General features: G+C 39.6%; 3 protein-coding genes across 8 annotated transcripts; all 3 read right to left on the minus strand.

Moving 5' to 3' along the window:
* Positions 1-1,695: 1,695 nt before the first annotated feature.
* On the minus strand, positions 1,696-7,816 carry ndufs3 (NADH:ubiquinone oxidoreductase core subunit S3). The gene is made up of 7 exons (XM_018692963.2): positions 7,696-7,816; positions 6,242-6,307; positions 5,195-5,292; positions 4,878-5,027; positions 3,628-3,753; positions 2,522-2,641; positions 1,696-2,020 (listed from the first exon to the last, which is right to left on the minus strand). The coding sequence occupies exons 1-7, from the start codon at positions 7,748-7,750 to the stop codon at positions 1,850-1,852; spliced, it is 786 nt and encodes a 261-aa protein (XP_018548479.1). The 5' UTR covers positions 7,751-7,816; the 3' UTR covers positions 1,696-1,849.
* Positions 7,817-8,174: 358 nt separating this feature from the next.
* ptpmt1 (protein tyrosine phosphatase mitochondrial 1) lies at positions 8,175-10,335 on the minus strand. Its single transcript, XM_018692676.2, has 4 exons — positions 10,008-10,335; positions 9,663-9,743; positions 9,206-9,397; positions 8,175-9,042 (listed from the first exon to the last, which is right to left on the minus strand). The coding sequence occupies exons 1-4, from the start codon at positions 10,152-10,154 to the stop codon at positions 8,914-8,916; spliced, it is 549 nt and encodes a 182-aa protein (XP_018548192.1). The 5' UTR covers positions 10,155-10,335; the 3' UTR covers positions 8,175-8,913.
* Positions 10,336-12,501: 2,166 nt separating this feature from the next.
* prc1b (protein regulator of cytokinesis 1b) lies at positions 12,502-20,181 on the minus strand. Of its 6 annotated transcripts, none has more exons than XM_018692957.2 (15): positions 20,032-20,181; positions 19,662-19,794; positions 18,192-18,314; positions 17,745-17,978; positions 17,073-17,243; positions 16,707-16,856; positions 16,453-16,600; positions 16,228-16,364; positions 15,789-15,884; positions 15,525-15,671; positions 15,325-15,435; positions 15,106-15,219; positions 13,957-14,136; positions 13,790-13,824; positions 12,502-12,804 (listed from the first exon to the last, which is right to left on the minus strand). In XM_018692957.2, exons 1-15 carry the CDS (start codon positions 20,040-20,042, stop codon positions 12,756-12,758), a joined length of 1,839 nt encoding a protein of 612 aa, XP_018548473.1. In that variant the 5' UTR covers positions 20,043-20,181; the 3' UTR covers positions 12,502-12,755. The 6 variants fall into 6 exon arrangements, with proteins under 6 accessions (XP_018548473.1, XP_018548477.1, XP_018548472.1 ...); XM_018692961.2 differs by having other exon boundaries at positions 14,034-14,136; positions 15,322-15,435; XM_018692956.2 differs by having other exon boundaries at positions 15,322-15,435.
* Between the last annotated feature and the right edge of the window lie 56 nt (positions 20,182-20,237).

Here is a 20,237-nt window from a genome sequence, read left to right on the forward strand (position 1 = left end):
TTCTGTTTTTTGTGGACACGTTTCTACAAATTTCTACATCCAACATTGGGACCTTCTTTATCAAACTACCAAAAGTAACATTTTGGACTTCAGTGAAAGATAAAAGCAAAAATCCTCCACTTTTACTGACAAATGTAAGACTAGCTAATTATCAAACTTCTTTTGACTTAAAAACGCTCAAAAATGTCAAAGCAGCAGATATTTTTAGTTACAGGTTAATTTTACTTGTGTGAAATCTTTAAATCTCAGTGAATAATGAACGACCACCTCATATGTTTATGATGTAGAAATGTAAACTTACACTTACCCAGGATTTTATTAGGAACACCTCACACAGACCAGGCTATGCTTCTCCAGTTCCCAGCCACTCCGCCTCATGGTCAGACCTGTTGTTCATTCTGAGACTATTGGGTGTGAAAATCCAAGGAAATCAGCAGGTTCAGAAATTCTCAGATCAGTCCCGTCTAACATCAACAGTCGCTCCTCAGTGAAAGTCTGTGAAATCGCATTTTAACCCATTCTGGTGTTGGATGAGAACATTAGCTGAAGCTCCACACCTCAGTGTAATGAGCATCTTCACAATCATATCTGCGCAAAAATCCTTTTTACCGTGCAGACTTTCAGTCAGGCACCCTCCTCAGGAAATGAACAGGTGAGGGCAGCGGTTTAAAAGTCTAAGAGAACATCACGTGATAACCCTTAATGCAGAACACCTGTGTTAGCAGAAGCTGTGAAGCTAGGCATCAAGGGAATTGTAGTCCTATGCTGGATTACAAATTGAAACCTGTAGAAACTGCGAAGAGACGCTAAATACATTGAATTCACTGCAATGCTGTCACGTGGTTGATTGATTGAATAATTACATGAATGAGCAGGTGTTTGTGACAAAAGATGTCTTATATGCATCCTCAGTGAGACAACTGGGATGTTTAAAAAATGACTGTAAATAAAAGTAAATGTCAGGTTTACTCAGGTTGTTTGCAGCCCCCATGAATTCCAAAAAGGAGAAGGTGTGGTAACATCCAATCAAATGTTCAAATGCAAATAACAGACTAAAACTCCTCATTATTATTATACTCCTTTGGCTAATGTATTATTTGTTTCTGTTCTGCAGTCAGAGGATCTACTCCTAACCAACTTAACTGCAGCTCTGACATTTTAAGACTTTTTAAGTCAAACAGAAGCTTGATAAATATTTTTTATTTTGAAGTTTGAAGTAAACGTGGAGGATTTTTACCTCAATTAGCCATTTGTACATTTTCACTATCGCTACATAGCCAACATTTGCACTAACAGCTGTTTACTTAGCAGTTTAGAAGAAATGCTGTGAGTTCAGCATCAAACTTCATTCCTTTACTCACTAAGAGCTGTCTCCAGCTGTGAAATGTCTTTGTTTGCTTCTACTTCTGTTAATTCTTTTCTTCTACTGAAATTAGCATGCTAACCAGCTAGCCTCAGCCCGGACACTTTCTGATAGTAAGCCACTGTAGCGTCCAGTCTGTCCTGAGGACTGTTCAGAGAGTGTTTTATAACCTCCTGTAAACGTAATGATGGTTGAAGCTCTTGGCATGCGACCATCACTACCACCCACTTCCAACAAGAAACCACAAAAATCCAATATGAGCGGAGTATTCATGTGTCCACATACTTCTGACAATGCAGTGTAATCACAAATAAAACCCACAGCTCCACATAAACCATTTAAAGATTGTTTTATTAGTATTTTATTTACATAAATATTTCAGGAGGGTTTTGTTCAGGAAGGTTTGAGTCCCAGAATGACACAAACAGACAGAACACGATGATGATGGTAATGATGGTGGGCGTGTGGAGACTAACTGAAGGGATATCACTTCTTCTCAGGGGCTTTGTCTCCAGCCTCCAGTTTGGGTGCAGCCTCTTTGGGCTCTCTGTAGGCGGGGAACACCTCCCAGGGCGTGTTCAGGTCAAACTTCCTGAACTCCTGTGACAGCTCTACGGGCTCGGCCACTACACGCTTCAGCTCATCATCATAACGCACCTGCAGACGGAAATAACAAATTATATCTAATTTAAACTATTTTCAGTCATATATCAACACATTCTGACCAAATGATGGATTTTAAAACAGATCTCTTTTCATCAGTATGTGAAGCGGTCATCCTCGGACAGAGAGAAGTAAATTAGACTACTGTGTTAAAAATAAATAATTAATTCGTTCCTCCAAAGGAAATCTACTCAGTTTATAGAAAGTATTTGGGCCATAAATTATTCTTTCACAGCACAAACTGTCAAGATTTTTCAAAGACTGTCTGATTAATTATAATGAGCTCAAAAATAAATACATAACACAACATAACTAACTAAAAAGCATGGGATCTAGCAGAGTTGGAGATGTACAACATCACAGCATATCATCCCGTCTGTCTCACTAACATCCTGCCAATTCTATTCCATTTATCTTTTGGAGTAAACAAATGACTCATGAAGCTGAACAAAGCTGATTGTTGTACTGAGAGGACTCACTGCTGGCAGAACTCACCTCAACGTATCCCGACAGAGGGAAGTCCTTTCTGAAGGGGTGACCCTCGAAGCCGTAGTCTGTCAGAATACGCCTTAGATCTGGGTGGTTGGCGAAGAACACACCGAACATGTCCCATACCTGTATAAACACACACACTTTTACTGTCAGTTGGGCGGGTGTCAGCACCAGTTTTAACAATATATTCTTATCGTTCTTATATAGATGACACTCAGCTTTACATGTCTGTGAAATGTGAGGACTTTGTGAAAGCTAAGAGATGCTGGATATCTTAAAATGGCTTAAAATGGAGCGAGGATAAAACAGATCTGAAGACCCTGTAGCAAACCCCGGAACCTCTGAGCACAAATGTCAAATCACACAGTAAAAAGTTTGACTTTTGATTTGTCTATTTTTTTCCAACATATGTTTAGAGGCTTGTAAGAAGCTTTACAGTTAAGAAATATCTCTAAGATCAGACATACGCCATCTTTTGAATGTGAAAAGTAAATACAACCGCAAAACAGACGTAACAATGTAATAGTCATATTACACAGAGAACATCAAAGAATCAAACACCAGCTCAAATTCATGTCTGAAAATTAAAAGGCAGTGAGAGAAACGAGTCAAGACAAGTGGAAAAAAAACAGATCAAAAAACGAGACAGAAAGATACAAATACATAATGCAGGATGTGGATGGTACTGTAATGATGAAAAAGAAAAAAAAAACAAAAAAGTAAAGCAAAGCAACATCTGGAAATAAGTCCTTTTGGAAATAAGTGCTGTGGAGGAGCAGTCAACAGAATCAAGTTGCCTGTTTTGTAACAGGATTTGGGTTGTAAAGTTTACAGTCTGTCCCACTGTTGCTCCTGCATTGCTCTGTGTACTTTAAGGCAGGAGTTATTGTTTAGCTTGTTTTTGTTTTAATCCCTTTTTGTGTGTGTTCTTATCATGTCTGTTGGATGCTTTTTGTTTGTAAAGCACTTTGCAACATTTGTTGTCATTTGTTGTTATCTAACTAAGATAAATAAACCTTTATTTATTTACTATTTTACTGTTGTTGCGTCAGTGGGTTTTAAATAAACACTGATGAATCTTCAGATTTGGCATGCAGGTTGTGACTCACCTCCCTCTCATACCAGTTGGCAGCCATGTGGACGGGGACCGCAGAGTCCACTGGTGTTAGCTCATCTGTGTACGTCTTGATACGGATGCGAGAGTTGTAGCGCAATGACAGCAGGTTGTACACAATCTGTGAACCAGCACACACACATCATCACTATAAAATCATTCAGAAAGCTCATTTATGTCATTTATGCTCACCAATATTTTAATTCTAACCATAAGATGTTAAGAAATAGAGTAGAATGTGAGCAGTGGTGGAAAGTAACTGAGTACATTTACTCAAGTTCTGTACACAAGATCAATTTTAGTTACTTGTATTTCCTTTTTATGTTACTTTACTTTTGTACTACATTTCAGAGGGAAATATTGTACTTTTTACACCACAACAGTGTGTAGATGAACAACACTTTCCTGTTGTGTTGCTGTAGGTACAACACACTTACCAACACTGTAGGGATGAATCCACAGTTGAATGTAAAACTAAAGCTTTTGACAGTAACTATCCATCCACATCCGACAGATGTGTCATGCATTATTATTAGGGCCCAAGCACCAAGTGGTACGAAGGCCCTATTGGAATTGCTCAAATTACTATTTTTCTTCCTTATTATTCCTGTAGCAAATAAATCGCCTATAAAATGGATTGATGTGTCACCATGATGGAGTACCTCGCTGTAACTTAAAAAAAAATTCATCCAATCTGCCCCACATTTCACAGGTTTGACAAGAGGCCTGTCCTGAACACGTCTACATGCCAATATTCAGCCATAGTTGTAGTGCCACCTACCGGCAACAGGAAATGAAACATGTTATACAACAATTTTGTACTCCCAGCAGGTTGACAAAGATCCATTTCACATTGGATCAGAGATGTTTGTTACAGTCAAATCCAGCCAAGAGGAGGCATGTCAAGTCTGAGGGAAAAAGGACAGAGGCTTAAGCCCCTCTTAGGGTCTATCTGTGCAGGTGACTGCCTTAAACCCTCGCGTGAGTACAAGGGCCCATTCAGTACAAATTCATTATTATTGTTAACATTATTATTAGACAAGGATGGACATTTCTTATAACCTAAAATGATTGATGATGACAAATGTTTAACTGTTTCATTTACTTGAGATTAAATAACAGTTGCCGTAAATCTGTATGGTCATTACATTTTCCTGGAGTCTTTTATTTCTGCATCAAGTACCATTAAGAACAATGTTTAAAGAACTGTGCGTGTGTGTGTGTGTGAGGAGGGGGGGCAGCTACCTCAAAGCGATTTTGTCGTGTTGGGATATCGACAGCAGTCAGATCAATCATGTTCCTGAACTGAGCGTTGGTGTGGTCCCTCAGGAAGGTCAGCACTGGGATCACTCCATCAGGATGGATCATCACCTCCAGCTCATTATAACAGGTCACCTACAGTCACGGACACACAAACAAGCACAAACATACAATTTCAAGCCACCTGCATATTTAAGAAATCTGAATTTAATGGGCTGACCTGGTTCCAAGTCTACATTATGAATCCCTTATCAAATTTTTCATTCACATTCTCTGACGCTCCTATGGGTGTATGAACTGACCTGGACCTGCTGGATATATTTGGGCATCATCTCGGCCACATACTCTCCAAACGCTGCCAGCTGGTTGTGAGTAACAGCATCTTTGGGCCTGACAGTGGCTGAATAAAGGAGAGAGAAGACAACAGGTCTATAATAATTGAACACAGCAGTGTTTGCTCTCCATGCCTTTTTTCTCTACAAACAACTCCTCATTCACATTGGAAAACAGGTCACAGTGCAACATTGCTTATTGTTCTTAGTTTGTGTGACATTTTTAGTTTTCTGTAATAACTATTTAAAGTGAATGTGACAATCAAATCAATCAGTCATCCAATCAGTACCTCCAGATTTTGCTTCTCATTAATTTGAACATTAGAGTCACAACATATATGCAATATCATTTATAAGCAAGAAGAAAGACAAGAGAATATTAATGTCAGTAAAAAACACATCATACAAGACATTAGAGCTGAATAAATCTGTGGATTAGAGGATCAACTGAATATTAATTTGCTAACTGATTATCATTTTTTAAGCAAACATGCCATACATTTGTGACTACAGCTTCTAAAATGTGAGAATTTCCTCCTTTTCTTTGTCATATATCACAGTAAACTGAATATCTCTGGGCTTTGAACTGGTGGTTGGATCAAACAAAACATCTGAAAACTTTACCTTTGGCTTTACAAAGCCATAATAAAAGTTTTGCAGTAGATGCATATGGCCAAATGAACCTGCTATAGGGGACCAGAGACAGCAACAAGCTCCTACGACCCTATATTAACACCTCTTTTCCTTACACAGGACACATACTAAGGCTCATGTCCTGTCTGTTAACCTCACAAATTTCCAATAACCTCAAATAAACAACTTCACTCATAGGAAGCCTCCAGCTTTTGGGGCCCATGAAGCTCTGGGGCACTTGCCCCCTTTAGCCTGTTAGAAGTCCAGTCTTGTTGGTTAACATATGAGAGTCACAAACTGGATCTTATAGGAGTTAAGAAAGAGATTAGTTGTCCAGCCATCCTGACTGACTATCTCCTGTATCAACAGTTACTGTGTACTCACGTCTGCTCTCAGTAGTGGAGCTCTGCAGTCTGGTCTGCTGCTGAAGGAGACATGAAGTCCTCGCAACTGAGATAAAAACAGGAGGAAAGAGTGAGAACAGTAAATATAAACACTGACAACATGCCAAGAATGAAAAGCAAAAGCTCAATGATACAAAATGGAAATGATTTCCTACATGAAAAGTTAAATGTCAAACATATCCACTTGACCTTTACAAGAGAGAATAAAGTTAGACCTAAAGGTGAATTATCTTGGAGGTTTTGCATTTTTAATATTTTCTGGCAGAAGGCTTGGCTTTTACTTTGCAAATATTCCTTTTTGGCCAAAGTGAAGAAAACTTTTACACCAGATCTATCCCTCTAACTCATTTCCAGCTAAATTTCCAGAAACCTCTAATGACCCGTTCTTTACCTGTGAGAGTGCTGATTTAACCTCTGGCTTCCAGGTGTTTAAATCATGTTTCTGGTCTGCTGTGCTGTTCTTAACTGGAAGACCCTGTTTTCTCCCAGTACTGATATAAACAATGCAATTAAAATTCAACAGTTTAAAGTCTCAAAGTCTCAGTTTAGTGGTTCTACATTCAAGTGAACAGTATTTTGACTTTGGCATTGTGGAAGTTACACTAATAGATTCAATATTCTAATATGTCTGAGTTTTCATCTGGTGATTGGACAAAACAAGACACTGGCTCATGTTTCACAGACTTAACAATTAACAGATTAATAAAAAAAAATCGGCAAATCAATCTATAGTGAAAATAATCGCTAATTACAGAATATAGGAAGTATAAAAATGTAAATACATTATTTCATATTGCACTGTAAAGACCTTATTATCCATAATGGTTTTTGTTGATATCTGACATTCATTGTTCGGTATAACTGTGACACGGGTGTTAAATTATTACAATTAATTGCACGTTGGTGAATGCTGCAGAAATACTGTTATATGAGCCTGTCTTTGCTTTTCTCATTGGTTTCACTGCATTTACTGCTTTTCATCTTTTTCTTATTTATCTCGGCAACTAAACTTATCCTTTCTTTTTATTAAAATCATGTTTACTATATTATTTGTATCGGAGTTGTGCAAGGCTACACTTATGTTTATTTCGTGTAGTTCCAGTTCAGTTACTATTGTGCATAACAAAAGAAGTTGCTACAGGAAAAGGCCCGTTGTGTATCCACTCTAAACACATCTGCACGACTGCTTCTGTTGCCCTAATAAACCCATCGGCCACAAAAAAACTATGTAATCTGTTCATCCTGCCTGTCATTCAACTCGGTGCAGGCTAACGTTAGCATTAGCTAACGCTAGCTCGAAGGTCAAACCGGAGACATTTGACGGTTGAAAATGAGACGCTGTCGTTTTTGGTGGCGTGAAAATGGACTCGACATGCAATGCATCACTGCAGCGTACAATGTGAAGAAACATTAATTGATTTCTGATCAACTTACTGTTAAAACTCCTTCCAAGACCCCCGCGGACAAACCGCACCAGCGACGCCGCCATGTTTGCTCTCTATGCTCGTATGTCTCCGGACTGGAGAAGCGGCTGTGAGAGGTTTGTCGCCCCCTGATGGGCCGGAGGACAAATCCAGTACAACTGCTGAGAATGGGTTCATAATGATGGAATAATAATAATAAAATAATACTAATAAAAGTGGTACTACTACAAAATTGGAAATTCTACTAACTAAATACATAGAAATCTTGTGTATGTTAAACAGTCTTCAGCGGTTTTTGCCCAACAAAGTAATCTTATGATCATATCTCATGTTGAATGGAGAACAGTATTCTGCAAAACAGCTACTGACATCAAATCATTATAGTTTGGTAAATAGTACAACCTTTCCATCTGAAATCTGCACAAATAGTAGACAGTTTGCCTGTAAAATCTATGTTATGAAAATAAAGGAACATAAACACCATTAGACTGATGTTTTCATCTCACAAATATTTTATTTAACAAGTTATGAGGCACCAGAGGAAAATAAATGAAATAAAACATTCTCTAGTATATCCAGCAACCACTTCATTGCTGAATTATGCAGTAAGACGTCCCTGTCTTGTTGTGCTACTGCAGTCCAAATGTAACAAGCACACGGCACTTCAACTAAATGGAGTGTTTGTCAATGAAAGTCAGAAGCAAAAGGTATTGCATTGCTGTTTTTCCTGTGGAATTTGAAAGAATTTTTTGTTTCCAAGTGCTTTCTTTTAACATAATTCAGAGCTTCACATATTTCAGATATTAAATTAATATGTTTCAGCTCAAGGTAAAATCAGAAAGTCAGGGATTTATAGAAGAGATGGCTTTAACTACTGTACCATGTTGACACTGTCACTTTGAAGTTGCAGATTCTGTGACATCAGAGTTCAAAAAGACAAAATCCATGACTGTAGAAACTAATTTCTGTTTACCTATTTGTCATGAATTAACCACTAAAATCTGCAACTTGTAAACTTATAAAATTCTTGAAATCAGATTTTAAAAAACAAATTGAGGGGAGGGGGGGCATTTGGCATTTACTCTTCCGTGATTGTGCATGATGATTTGAAGGACTGAAAGATATGGCAAAAGCTGCATTTCATGTTTTTGTGTCTTTAAACAAGGCTCCAAGTCCAGGCTTCCAGATGCTGGGAACAAAATGAGGTCCAACTCGCCACCCTGCACTCTCAGCTGGACTGTCCACACACCTGCTGATAGTACGTCTTCAGCATCTCCAGCTGAGCAGCACGCACCAAGATGTGGGGTCGAACAGACGCCAGTTTCTCACAGGCCTCCTCTGGAGTCCAACAGTGTAACTGTAAGCAGAGAAACACAGTGTTAAATAAAATTAATGTCCATTAATTTTCTGTCACAAAACAGTTTATGTGTGTAACATCTATTTAAATCTGATGTCTATGTTTGAGTGCAAACATCAGGGGATGAAGCGACAGTGTGACCTCCCCACAGTTATTTACTGACCCGGATGAGGTACGCAGCAGCCAGTGTGGCGCTGCGGGAGCGTCCAGCCTTGCAGTGGACGTACACGCTAGTTCCCTGTTCTCGGTGCTGCAGGGCAAACTCCACCCCTCGGTGCAAGTTCTCCAGGCTGGGCACGCCAGTGAGGTCAACGGTGCTCAGCCTCAGCTGCTCCACCCCTGCAGCCTGCCACTCCTGCACCCAGCATCAAACACATCAAACCAAAGTTGTTTATCGTGTAGAAGATGAACCTCTGTGCCCTTTTTACACTATAAGAAATCAGCCTCTGGTGCTCAACAGTCTGGTTTCTGGATCTCAGCAGAACTTTGTGTTTACTGTGAGTTCAGAGGTCAAGATAATGTACTTTAATACTTTAAAGCTCAGGCAGTTTGCTGCACACACAGGATGTTTGGCTGAAATCATCTGAATCTTCACCCATAGAATGAGAAGACAAACTCACCTCAGCTGAGTTGCAGAAATATTTGGTCTCATACTTCTCATTCATAGTGATGACCCCTCGTACATTTTCTGTTTCTACCAGCTGTAACACAAGAACACACGGTGACAATCACACTGTTACATGCTGACTATTGTTATTGGAGTGCAAACTCTTAAACACCGAATACACATACTTTTTTAAATTGAAATTAACTTCAATGTGGTAAATAGCCGCGAGCTGCAGCCCTACCAGCTAGTCACAATTTGAGCTGATACTTCTTCCACCGCGGCTGGGGAGCTTAGTTGTAGCCTCTGAATTGAGAAAGAGATAGACAGGTAGAAAGGCAGGTGTGGGGGTGAGTCTAACCTGTTTGGTCATGGATCTGAACGGCAGAGCTCCGAGGATCACCGTCTCGTCCACTCGGTCAAACCACCGCCTCGATGAGACCTTCTCCATGGCAACATTATAAGCTAACGTAGGGTAGAACAGCAGCCTTGCTAACGCTCCGGACATGGCTGAGTTAATTATTATTTAAAAAACTATGTAAAAACTTAACATTTCATAACTAGAACACTATGTTGTTGTGTGTAGCGTCTCTTCTCCACACGCCATGTAGTACGACCTATCAGCCGGTTAGCATGAGTTCTTTCATGGATGTAGTTGGGTCCGTCCTCCGGAAGTCTGTTCCGCTGGGACTTCCGGTGTGAATCCTTCAAAATAAAATTCACACCCTCCGTTTTATCAACATTGACAGAAAAACAGAAAAACACAAAAGTGCCCACTTCACCTTTGATTGTCAATGCACAAAGTTGTTGTTGAATGTTTACAAAATATCTGGGAAAATAATGTTGGAGAACTAGATAACTGTTTACCTTAAAATATGGACAGATGACCTCATTACTAGGTTTTAGCTTTTCTTAAATACCAGTGAAAGAAAGCCAGATATGCCAAAACACTGTGGTATAAACTGCTTTATTATAGTATACCATGATATAAAATAAACAAGGCTGGTGATTTTGTCAGTTCATAGAACAACTCTACTGGTTTCTTTTTCTGTCCACCTCTATCTTGCAGAGCATCTTGACTGCTCTGCTCATCCATAAGACTTGTTCTCCTTTGTCTACCAGCTCATTTGCATTATTCCTATGTAAACCTGTTTTTTTAGTCAGTAACTAACTTTTGATTTTGACAAACCAACTACCTTTGATATTTGATAGATTTTTATAGCCTCATTATCTTCACTTGCATGCTCACCTCTTTACTCCTCATGTTGACAGATGACTTAACTTCAATATAAATTGCATCTCTCACCTCTCAGTCAACTCTGAGCCACACATGTACCCATTTGCGCACAAACTAATGTTCAAACTACACAGCTGCCCAGATACATAGCCAAACTGAGACTTGACACTTTAACACAGTATCCATCGTTTTATTTCAAACTGAATGTGCTGAAGTCAGAAGAACAAGAATGTGCAACTGTCTAAATACTGACTGTATGTTGTTAAATGAATGGCTAACACAGGGTAACATGGTGAGGTGGGTTGAGTCGTAACACAATGAAAGCATCCAGTCTGAGTGGTCACATCACAACAATTTGAAAGTCTACAGTCAAAGTTAACATCAGATACTGCCAACCAGTGTTTACTCAACACTGATTAAATTAAAGTAGCTGGCTATGTTATCTAAGTGTTATCCTTTTAGCCTGAAGTCAACTGTTGTGTAGTTTCAGTTTTTCAGATCTTATATAGCAGTGAGTTTATCCAACTTGAGAAATTAACTGCTCTGCTTTAGCTTGCAAACAAGACTTATCACAGTGCAGTGGACAAATCAGTAAGACATTCCATGAGGAGAGTCTGCGGACACTAAGGTCAAAGAGGTTGATCCACTAAAAAGGACATGCAATCCCTGCCATCTGCCACGTTATTGACCACATTTCTCTTGTCTGTGGCTGAGCCAAAAATACTGTGCCGACTCTAACAGGAAATATGGTTTGTGATCTTTTATAGAACGTCTTTTCAAAAAGCTGGTTTTACCTTATGTTTGCCTTTAAAAAAAAAAACAACTAAATAACAGAACAGATAAAACACCAAGTTACATCTTTGATTGTGAAATCTGTCTGCACTGTTGTGTAAACAGACAAATCAGATTCATTCAAACCTGACAAACGTGATGTTTGGATGAGGCTGAACAGATCTGAAACACGTGGTACATGTGTAAATCTTAAGGTTACTCTTTGCTAACTTTGTGGTAAAAATAAGTGTTCTTAACATGAGAGAACATGTGAATTTGGATTTTTTTTTCCAGCAACACAAGTATTATACATTGATTTTAAAAAAGGAAAAGAGATTCTTTGCTATCTAGGAAATACAGTGAGTCTGTGCTTTTCAAGAGAAAATGCATTTAATATATTTTGACAAGCTTATCCAAATCAGCCATGATAGTGTACTGAATCCATTTGATTTAGCTATATTCAAACTGCTATGCAGCACCAATATATGACACTTTAACTAACAGTCTTAACAGCAGCCTGTTCAAACAACTATGAAGAGTAAGCAGATATAGAAATATATACACAAATACATATATTTATAAAAACAGATTTGGAAGGAACAGTGTGAGTGTGTGAAAAATTACACTATGCGCTGCAATATATTTTCTTTAGAAAAAGTGCAAAGTATTTATAATACATTTGGCCTGTAATCCCCAGATTGCATAACTTCAGAAAGCTAAAGTTTCTTCTTTTGTTTTTTGGCCCATATTTTAAAAACATGTGCCATATAAGATGCAGACAACATTTATTACATCTCAGTAACTGGCAAAATCAGAGAGCCAAAATAGTGTTAGTTTAACTTTTGATATAAGCATTTTTTGTTCTGTTACAGTGATAGACTGGGCAAAGATTCAGTAACTGACAACTGATACCTTGTTCCTTGTTCATCACAAACTCAACACTTAATATATTATTACCTTCATTTACATATAAAAGCAGAGAACAGTGAAAGGTAGTGATCCATTTTGTAGGTGATCAGAACTTCATTGGATGGACTATGATATTTTAGCTAACGCAGTCATCATCAGTGTGGAGAGGTCAAAGGTTGGTAATGGTTGAACTCAGGACGTCGTGCTGGATCTTGGCGTTAGAGGCCTTGGACAGGTCTCGCTGTGCAAACAGAAGAGCAGCTGTTACGGATGATTCCTTGGGATTAGACGACAATTAAAAGCAAACTTGCCATCAACAAATAAATGCTTATCTTTTCCTAAATCATGATGAAATCACACTGCAAAGACTGTTAGTGTGAATTAGTGAGACGGAAATCACACAAAAACAAATTACGTCTGACCTCAGACTAGCTTTTCATTGCAGAAATCCACATTTTGTTTAATCACCAAAAAGTATCATCAGGTTATAAGCATCATGTCATCTTGTGGATTGTACCATCAGTCACTAAACAGTGTTTCTGTCAGCCCCTAATTAAACTACAGTGTGTGTAACTGAGTCTACTGTGAGTTGCGATATTGGATCTCGATAACTGTTCTACTATTCTCTTGATGTTTGGTGCAAAATGGATCCTCATGAGCGACACCTTTGTCTCAGAATTTGAGAGGCGTGTTTCTTTGAAGTAGTTTTTGCAAGGTAAAAAACTAAAATATTATTAGCATAAACATTAAACAGAAAATATCTCAACAAAATGGTTGGTATTGCAAAGGCGTGGATCTTGGATTTGTGACCTCAATTACTAGCCCAGTTCAATCCTGGCTATGGTTTGTATAAATATGGCCCTGGATCACCTGACCATCAGTGAAGGTGGAAGACTTAAATGATTTTTTTGGTACAAATGTCACAGTACATGATTTGAAATTGCAGTCACAAAATAGCAGACAACACTACTGCGCTCTAACTGTGAGATGGGCGATCTAAAAACATGGCTCAAATACATTTGGTATAGACGCTGGGGGAGGCAGAACAATGCTAAAGCAACAATCTGTCAGAGCTGTGATGGGGAGGGGAGTGTCAGTGTTTGTGGGATGATCATGCCTATCTTGTTAGGTTGCTCATTAAAGGTAATCATCCCCTTGATTAGAGGCATGCAGTTAAGCTAAAAGAGATTAGTAAGCATCATACAAGGTCTCTGAATTCCACACACCTTGACTGAACAGATTCAGTGTTGACCAAGTCCCTCTAAAATATAATTTTACATCATTAGTATTTGTACATCATCTGAAACGTCTGTAATGCACTAAAAAGTGTCACTGCAGAGAAATGGAGGAAAAGATGCAGAGCAAAGAAATTAGAGACAAAAGAGTAAATTACCACAAACTCTGAATATGTGCTGGCAACAGAGGCTATGCTGAAGTTACGCTGTGGACTAGCGGATGTCAGCAACGCACCACTCACAGGAGTCCCCTTCAACTGAGCCTCGTTCTCCTTGTTACAGCCCTGTAGTCGTGGGTGGGGGGGTTTACTGCCTCCTGGCGTCCGTGGTGCCAGACCCTGGAGGACACACAGCAGGGGAGATAGATCAGACCAACTGTGGGACCAACTGTCCTCTTTAACAACACAATACAGCAATCAGTTTTTAAAATTAACTGAATAAAGAGCCTGCTCATACCTGGCACTAACACCTGTCTCAGGTGATCAGATCACAGGTGGAAAGCTCCAAGCACAGGTGTGATTGCACCCAAGACTCACTGATGACACATTTGAGATACAATTGCTTAGACCAGATTTGGAGGTGTGTCCTGGCCTGGGACTGCCTAACCATCTCAGGTCTGCTACAGTTTATTTTGTCTCGCCAGTTTCATTATGAACTGAAAATATTTTTACACCTCTCAGAAGTGAAGTCTCCTCATACATTTTTATTTGTGGCAGCCTGCCACAATATCAACAGTGACTGTCATATATTGACTTTATATGGCTTTACCATTTCAAATGGGTAAAATTTAATTTCTTTGTAGAGCTGTGCACGTCACTTTGATTCACTCAGTCAGTCTGTCAATCTTTGAAAATGTGTTTGTGTTTATTTGCATAGAGAGCAGAGGAATGAACTGATCTACTTAGAGCGGTCCACTTGTGATTGTGATACTTGTGATACCAGGTCTTAACAGGCAACTGGAATAAGTGCAGCACAAGACATAACACAGTTACTAGCTCACATGCAGCAAATACTTCAGGAAAAAATTCTGTACAACTGACAAAGATAAATGACAGTAAACAGCTTGACTGAGGTTGTACTGTATATACCCAAGAGCACCTATATGTAATTTTTTGCTTGTTTCAAGCTGTGTGGTCCAACACATTTCCACATCCTGATTTTGATGTCAACTGTCCATCTGACTTCACATGGGCAGCTGGCTGATTGTCAAAATGCTGTTTTCTAGAAAGAGTGTTTTGAACTGTGTGTAGGTTTGTTTCCTTCTTTCATGACTTTTTCTTTCTTTTATTTGTTAAAATGAAACCAACCTTGTTTGCTGACAGAGGTGGGCGGGGCACAGGTGAGCGACAGAGAGTTCCACCATAGACAGAGCGCATGGTGCTGTTAGAAGTGGCGCTAGAAATACTGGAAGTTGCGTTAAACTGATGAGAGAGGCAGAGGGAGTGGGTTAGTGCTGACAGACGCAGCTCACTGAATAGAACGAATCTGTATTAAAATAAAAGTAAGACACAAACAGAGTTTACCATCTTTCGTGATTTATTCGGTGTAGTGGTACCAAGGAATCTGCGTTTGGTCGGAGTCCGTACTGATGTTCCGTACAGCATGTCCTCTTCAGTCTGTTTGCTCTTCTTGAGATGCTGTTTGTAGTATGTAAACACAAGTGTCAACATATTTCTCAGTAAACATACAGGCTATGTCCTTAATACAGCAAGGAAAAGTTGTTTACCCTCTCCAGTTTTTCCTTTTCTTTCTCTATTCGGTGCAGCTCCCACTGTTCTTCCACATACTGCATAAACTTCTGGCCATTTACTAGAAATTCCCGACCCTGTTCACTTTCCCACGCATCAATCTCGGCTTTTAATTTCTTTTCAAGCTAAAAAATAACAAAAAAACAAAAAAACAAAAAAACACATACACGTGACATCACATGACAGAAATGTTACAACATATTTTCAGTTTATAAAACAATGAATTGCTAGTCATGTTTTACCTTGGGCAGGCTTTTATGCAGCTCTGACCTCTGTTTCTCCTCTTTGAGGAGATTCCCTCCTCTGTTTGTGAATCTTGTCGGATCTGTGGCTTTCTTCTGAGAACGAGAAAGATGAGAGAGACAGATTATGAGCATTGTGAGCATGAGCAGTATGACAATTCTTTCCAACATGTACCATGTAACCAGAAGAAAAACATAAATTCATGTGTGGGAAAGTACTCCAGCTGCTTAGAAAGCTCACTACTCATCTCAAAGATGCTTCATTATCCTGAAACATTTTATCCAAACAAATGCACTGATCTTCCACTGCTGTTCGTAAAGTTCAATCTCATGAACTTTACTTTGAGGAGTATTTTTCAAAAACATCACATAACCAAACAATCTTGATATGATCCCCTTACAGACATTTTAAACTGAGAAACTGTTCCAGTGAACTCACCTCCAGCTCTTGGAAGAGTCTCCAGCTTTCCTCCCACCGGTGAACCCCGTCAAAAAGCTCTTTGTGATCCTCATAATGCTGCTTCAAGCGCTGGATCTCAGCATCATGCAGGCTCAACAGCTCTTCAGTAAAGTCCTCTAAAATAGTCAATTACAGCTTAAGTGTCATCACTTTTACAAATGTCAGTATCATTCATTTTAAAGCAGCTACAACAAGTGAACCCACCGCTAAAATATGGTGTGAAAGCCTGTCGCTGGTCAATGCTGAAGAAGCACTTTTCCCAAAACACAGCGATCTCAGAACGGATGGCTTCTGTGACGTTGCGGATGTTTAACAGTTTGAGCTCCTCCAGACGCTGAACCTCTGCTTGCAACTAAAAAAAAGAAATTTAAAGTGTAAACTGAACAGCAAAAACAACAACCACAGCACAGACAGCCATGGCTGATAAAAAGCTGAAAGTGTCACAGGAGTCTTCTCACCGCTTCCAGGTTCCTCTTCTTTGATGTGACCATGTGTTCATTGAAGACTTCTCTCTCCTCCTGGGGAACCTGCAGTCGGTCCCACAGCTGCTGAATCTTCTCTCGGTGAGTCTCACACATCATCTCGTTCTCTGCTTTGCGTTCCTCCAGCTGTGGGGTCAGTGTAGCAGAAAGTGGCATCAGGCAGCAGCTTAGACAGTGACTATGTCCATTAGTTTTGAATTATGCCTTTGACCAAACTGACCTAATTGTACCATATAAAAATGTCAGCTTGCAAGACCCAGTTATTATCTGTGGGACCCATTTCCTTTATCCTTACAGGGCTTTAAGTTTCAGTAAATGTAATGTCATTAAAAAACAGCTTACCTGACAAACCAGCAGTTTGAGTGATGTGATATTATCTCTGGAAAGGCAAAAAGAGTCCTCATCCTCACAGACGACATCCTTCTCAAAACTGGTCTCAGGGATGTGGTCCAGCTCCCCCATGTACAAAATGATCTGCTTTTTGAGGTCCATGAACTCAGCATACCGCTTTGCCTGCAAACATGAAAGCAGCAAAACATTTGGTGAAGAATAGTTTAGATTATGTTTCTGTCTTGTTGCCATGTGCACAGACTACTTTATGCACTTTTACTGCGCGCACACACACACACACACACACACACACACACACACATATATATATGTATATGTATATGTATATATATGTATATGTTGTAAACCACCAGATGTGACTGTGCTTGCTGCGTTTGAAGCCCCAGAGCTTTTCAGCGCAAACAGGGAAACAGCTCCAAAGCGACTTAATGCTTCATTCTCCATCACTAATGAAACTTTTGGCTTTCATCTGACACTAACACTGTGAAATACAGTAGATTATTGTGTTGCACACGTTCCTCCAGTACAGTCTCTGCAGTTTGTGCCTGGCTGCCACAACCATCTATAGTACAACCTGTAACCCTGAAAGAAACACAGCTTCTATACTTGTGCAGTCAAAATAACTGAACAGTGGAGATGTAGATGCATAAAGCAAACACCCACCTTTTCTGTGTTCTGGTTGGTGATGTGCTGGCGGAAGTCCTCCAGTTGTTCCACTGAGGGGACAGAGTCTGGAGCAATGCCATACGGCATGGAGCACAGGATGTCACACAAGTCCTGGTCCTGCTCCAGCAGAGCCTTCAGTTGCTGCATCCGCTGAGTCCTCTCCTTTGTCAGAGCCTCAACCTGTGTGCGGATGTTCTTCTCCTGCTGGAGCATGCTAATACCCTCCTCTTCCTGAATATACAAGGAGGACAGCAACAAATTCATTCTATAAGATGTTTCACAAGCTGTTGTGTTATGGAAAATATGAGAATTATTTATGTCTATCAAGGAAGATCTGTAGTCTGGCATGTGGAGGTATTATCTAGTCAAGAGTTAGGAGCCCAAATTAAAGTTAACAGATTGTTCTTCAATGTGCAATTATTTTAACACGGAAAATGTTGTTACCTCAAACACAGGAAGCTGAAGTTCCAGGCAGAGTTTCTCCATCTCTGTCCTGCATGTCTGAATGCTGCTTATGAGCCTCTTCTTCAGAGACTCCTCTTCTTTGATCATCATATCCAATAAATTCTGTTGGATACATACAGTCAATCAAATCAGCACATGTGAATATTGATATTGTCAGCAATATCCAGTAAATGATCATTCTGGTCATTTTGGACAATATGGATACAGATATTCTGATTTCTCTGTAATTCGACCATATATCCAGCTTCAGCCATGTACAGTTACACAGTAATACTGGTCCTTAGTGTAGAGACAGGCATCTAGAAATGCTGCTCAGTTTATTAAAACACAGCAATACTGCTATTTTAGGGAGATGAGCTAAAAGTACTTCAACTAAAATACAGAAAACATGAAATGTTCATTGTTGTTAATTGTTTAGCTGCTTTTCCTGCACCAGTTTGTATATTTGAAGCTTCCTCCATCTGTTATTGTAAACATCAAAAAGGAGAAATCTGCTGCCTTTTCTGAAGGTTTTAGAAATGCACAGACAACTAGGTATCAGCGTTCTTCATCCATCATAATTTAAACAGAAATAATCTGCTTTGGCTGTAGTAATGCAAAAAAACAACTGTGTGCCTTTGCAATTAACAGATGAATCATTCATCACATCCTCCTAAAAAGAAGTCCACTAGAGGTCATTATCTAGTGAATGTAAATAGTGGCAACCCAAAACTGAAAACTCTACTTTGTTGACCAGTGACCGGATGTCTCATTGATACAGTGCATTTACGGAATAAGGGCTTTGAATAGTTTCCAGTGGCCTAGTTTCACTCATAATGATTGTTGTGTTCTTGTCCAAGACCCCTGCCACACCCATACGTCTCTCTGTCCACCCCCTCACTCACACACACACACACACACACACACACACACACAGACACACACAGACACAGACACAGACACACACACACACACACACACACACACACTACAGACACTACAGCCTCCAATTCACAGGTTTCACAGATCTGATAAATTGTTTTAAGCAGTCTTGTGAGCTACACCTAGTTTGGTATAGTCTGGATAGGGGAAAAACAGTTAAATTGTCCTTTTTCTGTGTTTTAGTTTTCACACATAGAAGAAAAGATTTCACAAATCTGGAGCTCATTTTTAAATGATATTTACACTCTCCCTGTTAATCTAATCCAGATCTAACAAGTCTAGATTTTTAAAGATGGATCTGGTCTGATGTTGTCTGGATGAAGAAAACACCGTGGATTTTCCAAACCTGAAACTGTTTTAAACAGGTAGTCTAACACAGTCCAACAACAAGTGGATAAAAGGGGGAATCAGTACTGTCATATAAGTTTCCTTTAACTTTCCCCACAACTGACGAATCTTGAACAAACGTCATCACGGGTATTATAACACGTTTTCAGGCGTGATTATGTCCATTAATCGATGTCTCACCTTAATGTGGTTCTTGACAACATTAGTCCTTTGTAGTCTCTGATCCTCCGGGATACCGATCTCTTCCCAGATGTCCTTCAGATGGCACAGCGCTTTATTCAAGCACGACACAGCCTCTGCTGCGAGCACCTCGCTACAGGGACAGAGAGGCGGTGGGAGGCATGATTCATTTATCAATAAATCGCTTCGATGCCACTAATAACCGAGTGGCCGGTAATATTTAAACCAAACACAGCACACACAGTTCACTCCTCTGATCGAAATAACCGACGTTGGCGTTAGTTTAGCGAACAGCTACCTGCTACCTCGTTTAGTTATTGTCATATAACGTTATTTTACAGTCCCTATTGCGAAAAAGTTTTCACCTTACCTCTTTCTCATCGTTAAATCCCAGGTCTTGTTGCGTTTATCGGTTTAACAGTGTAAAACAAACAGAACCTGTCAAAGAGACGAGCTGCGTCTCTTGCTCTCACTCCGGTCCAACCGTACACAGTTCAAAATACGCGCATTCTGCGCTCTGATTGGTTCCTTCTACGGGAGCGCGTGTTGTGTCAAACTGACGCTGACCGCCAAGGC

Source organism: Lates calcarifer, linkage group LG2 (genome assembly GCF_001640805.2).
Source record: "Lates calcarifer isolate ASB-BC8 linkage group LG2, TLL_Latcal_v3, whole genome shotgun sequence".
NCBI classification, from domain to species: domain Eukaryota; kingdom Metazoa; phylum Chordata; class Actinopteri; family Centropomidae; genus Lates; species Lates calcarifer.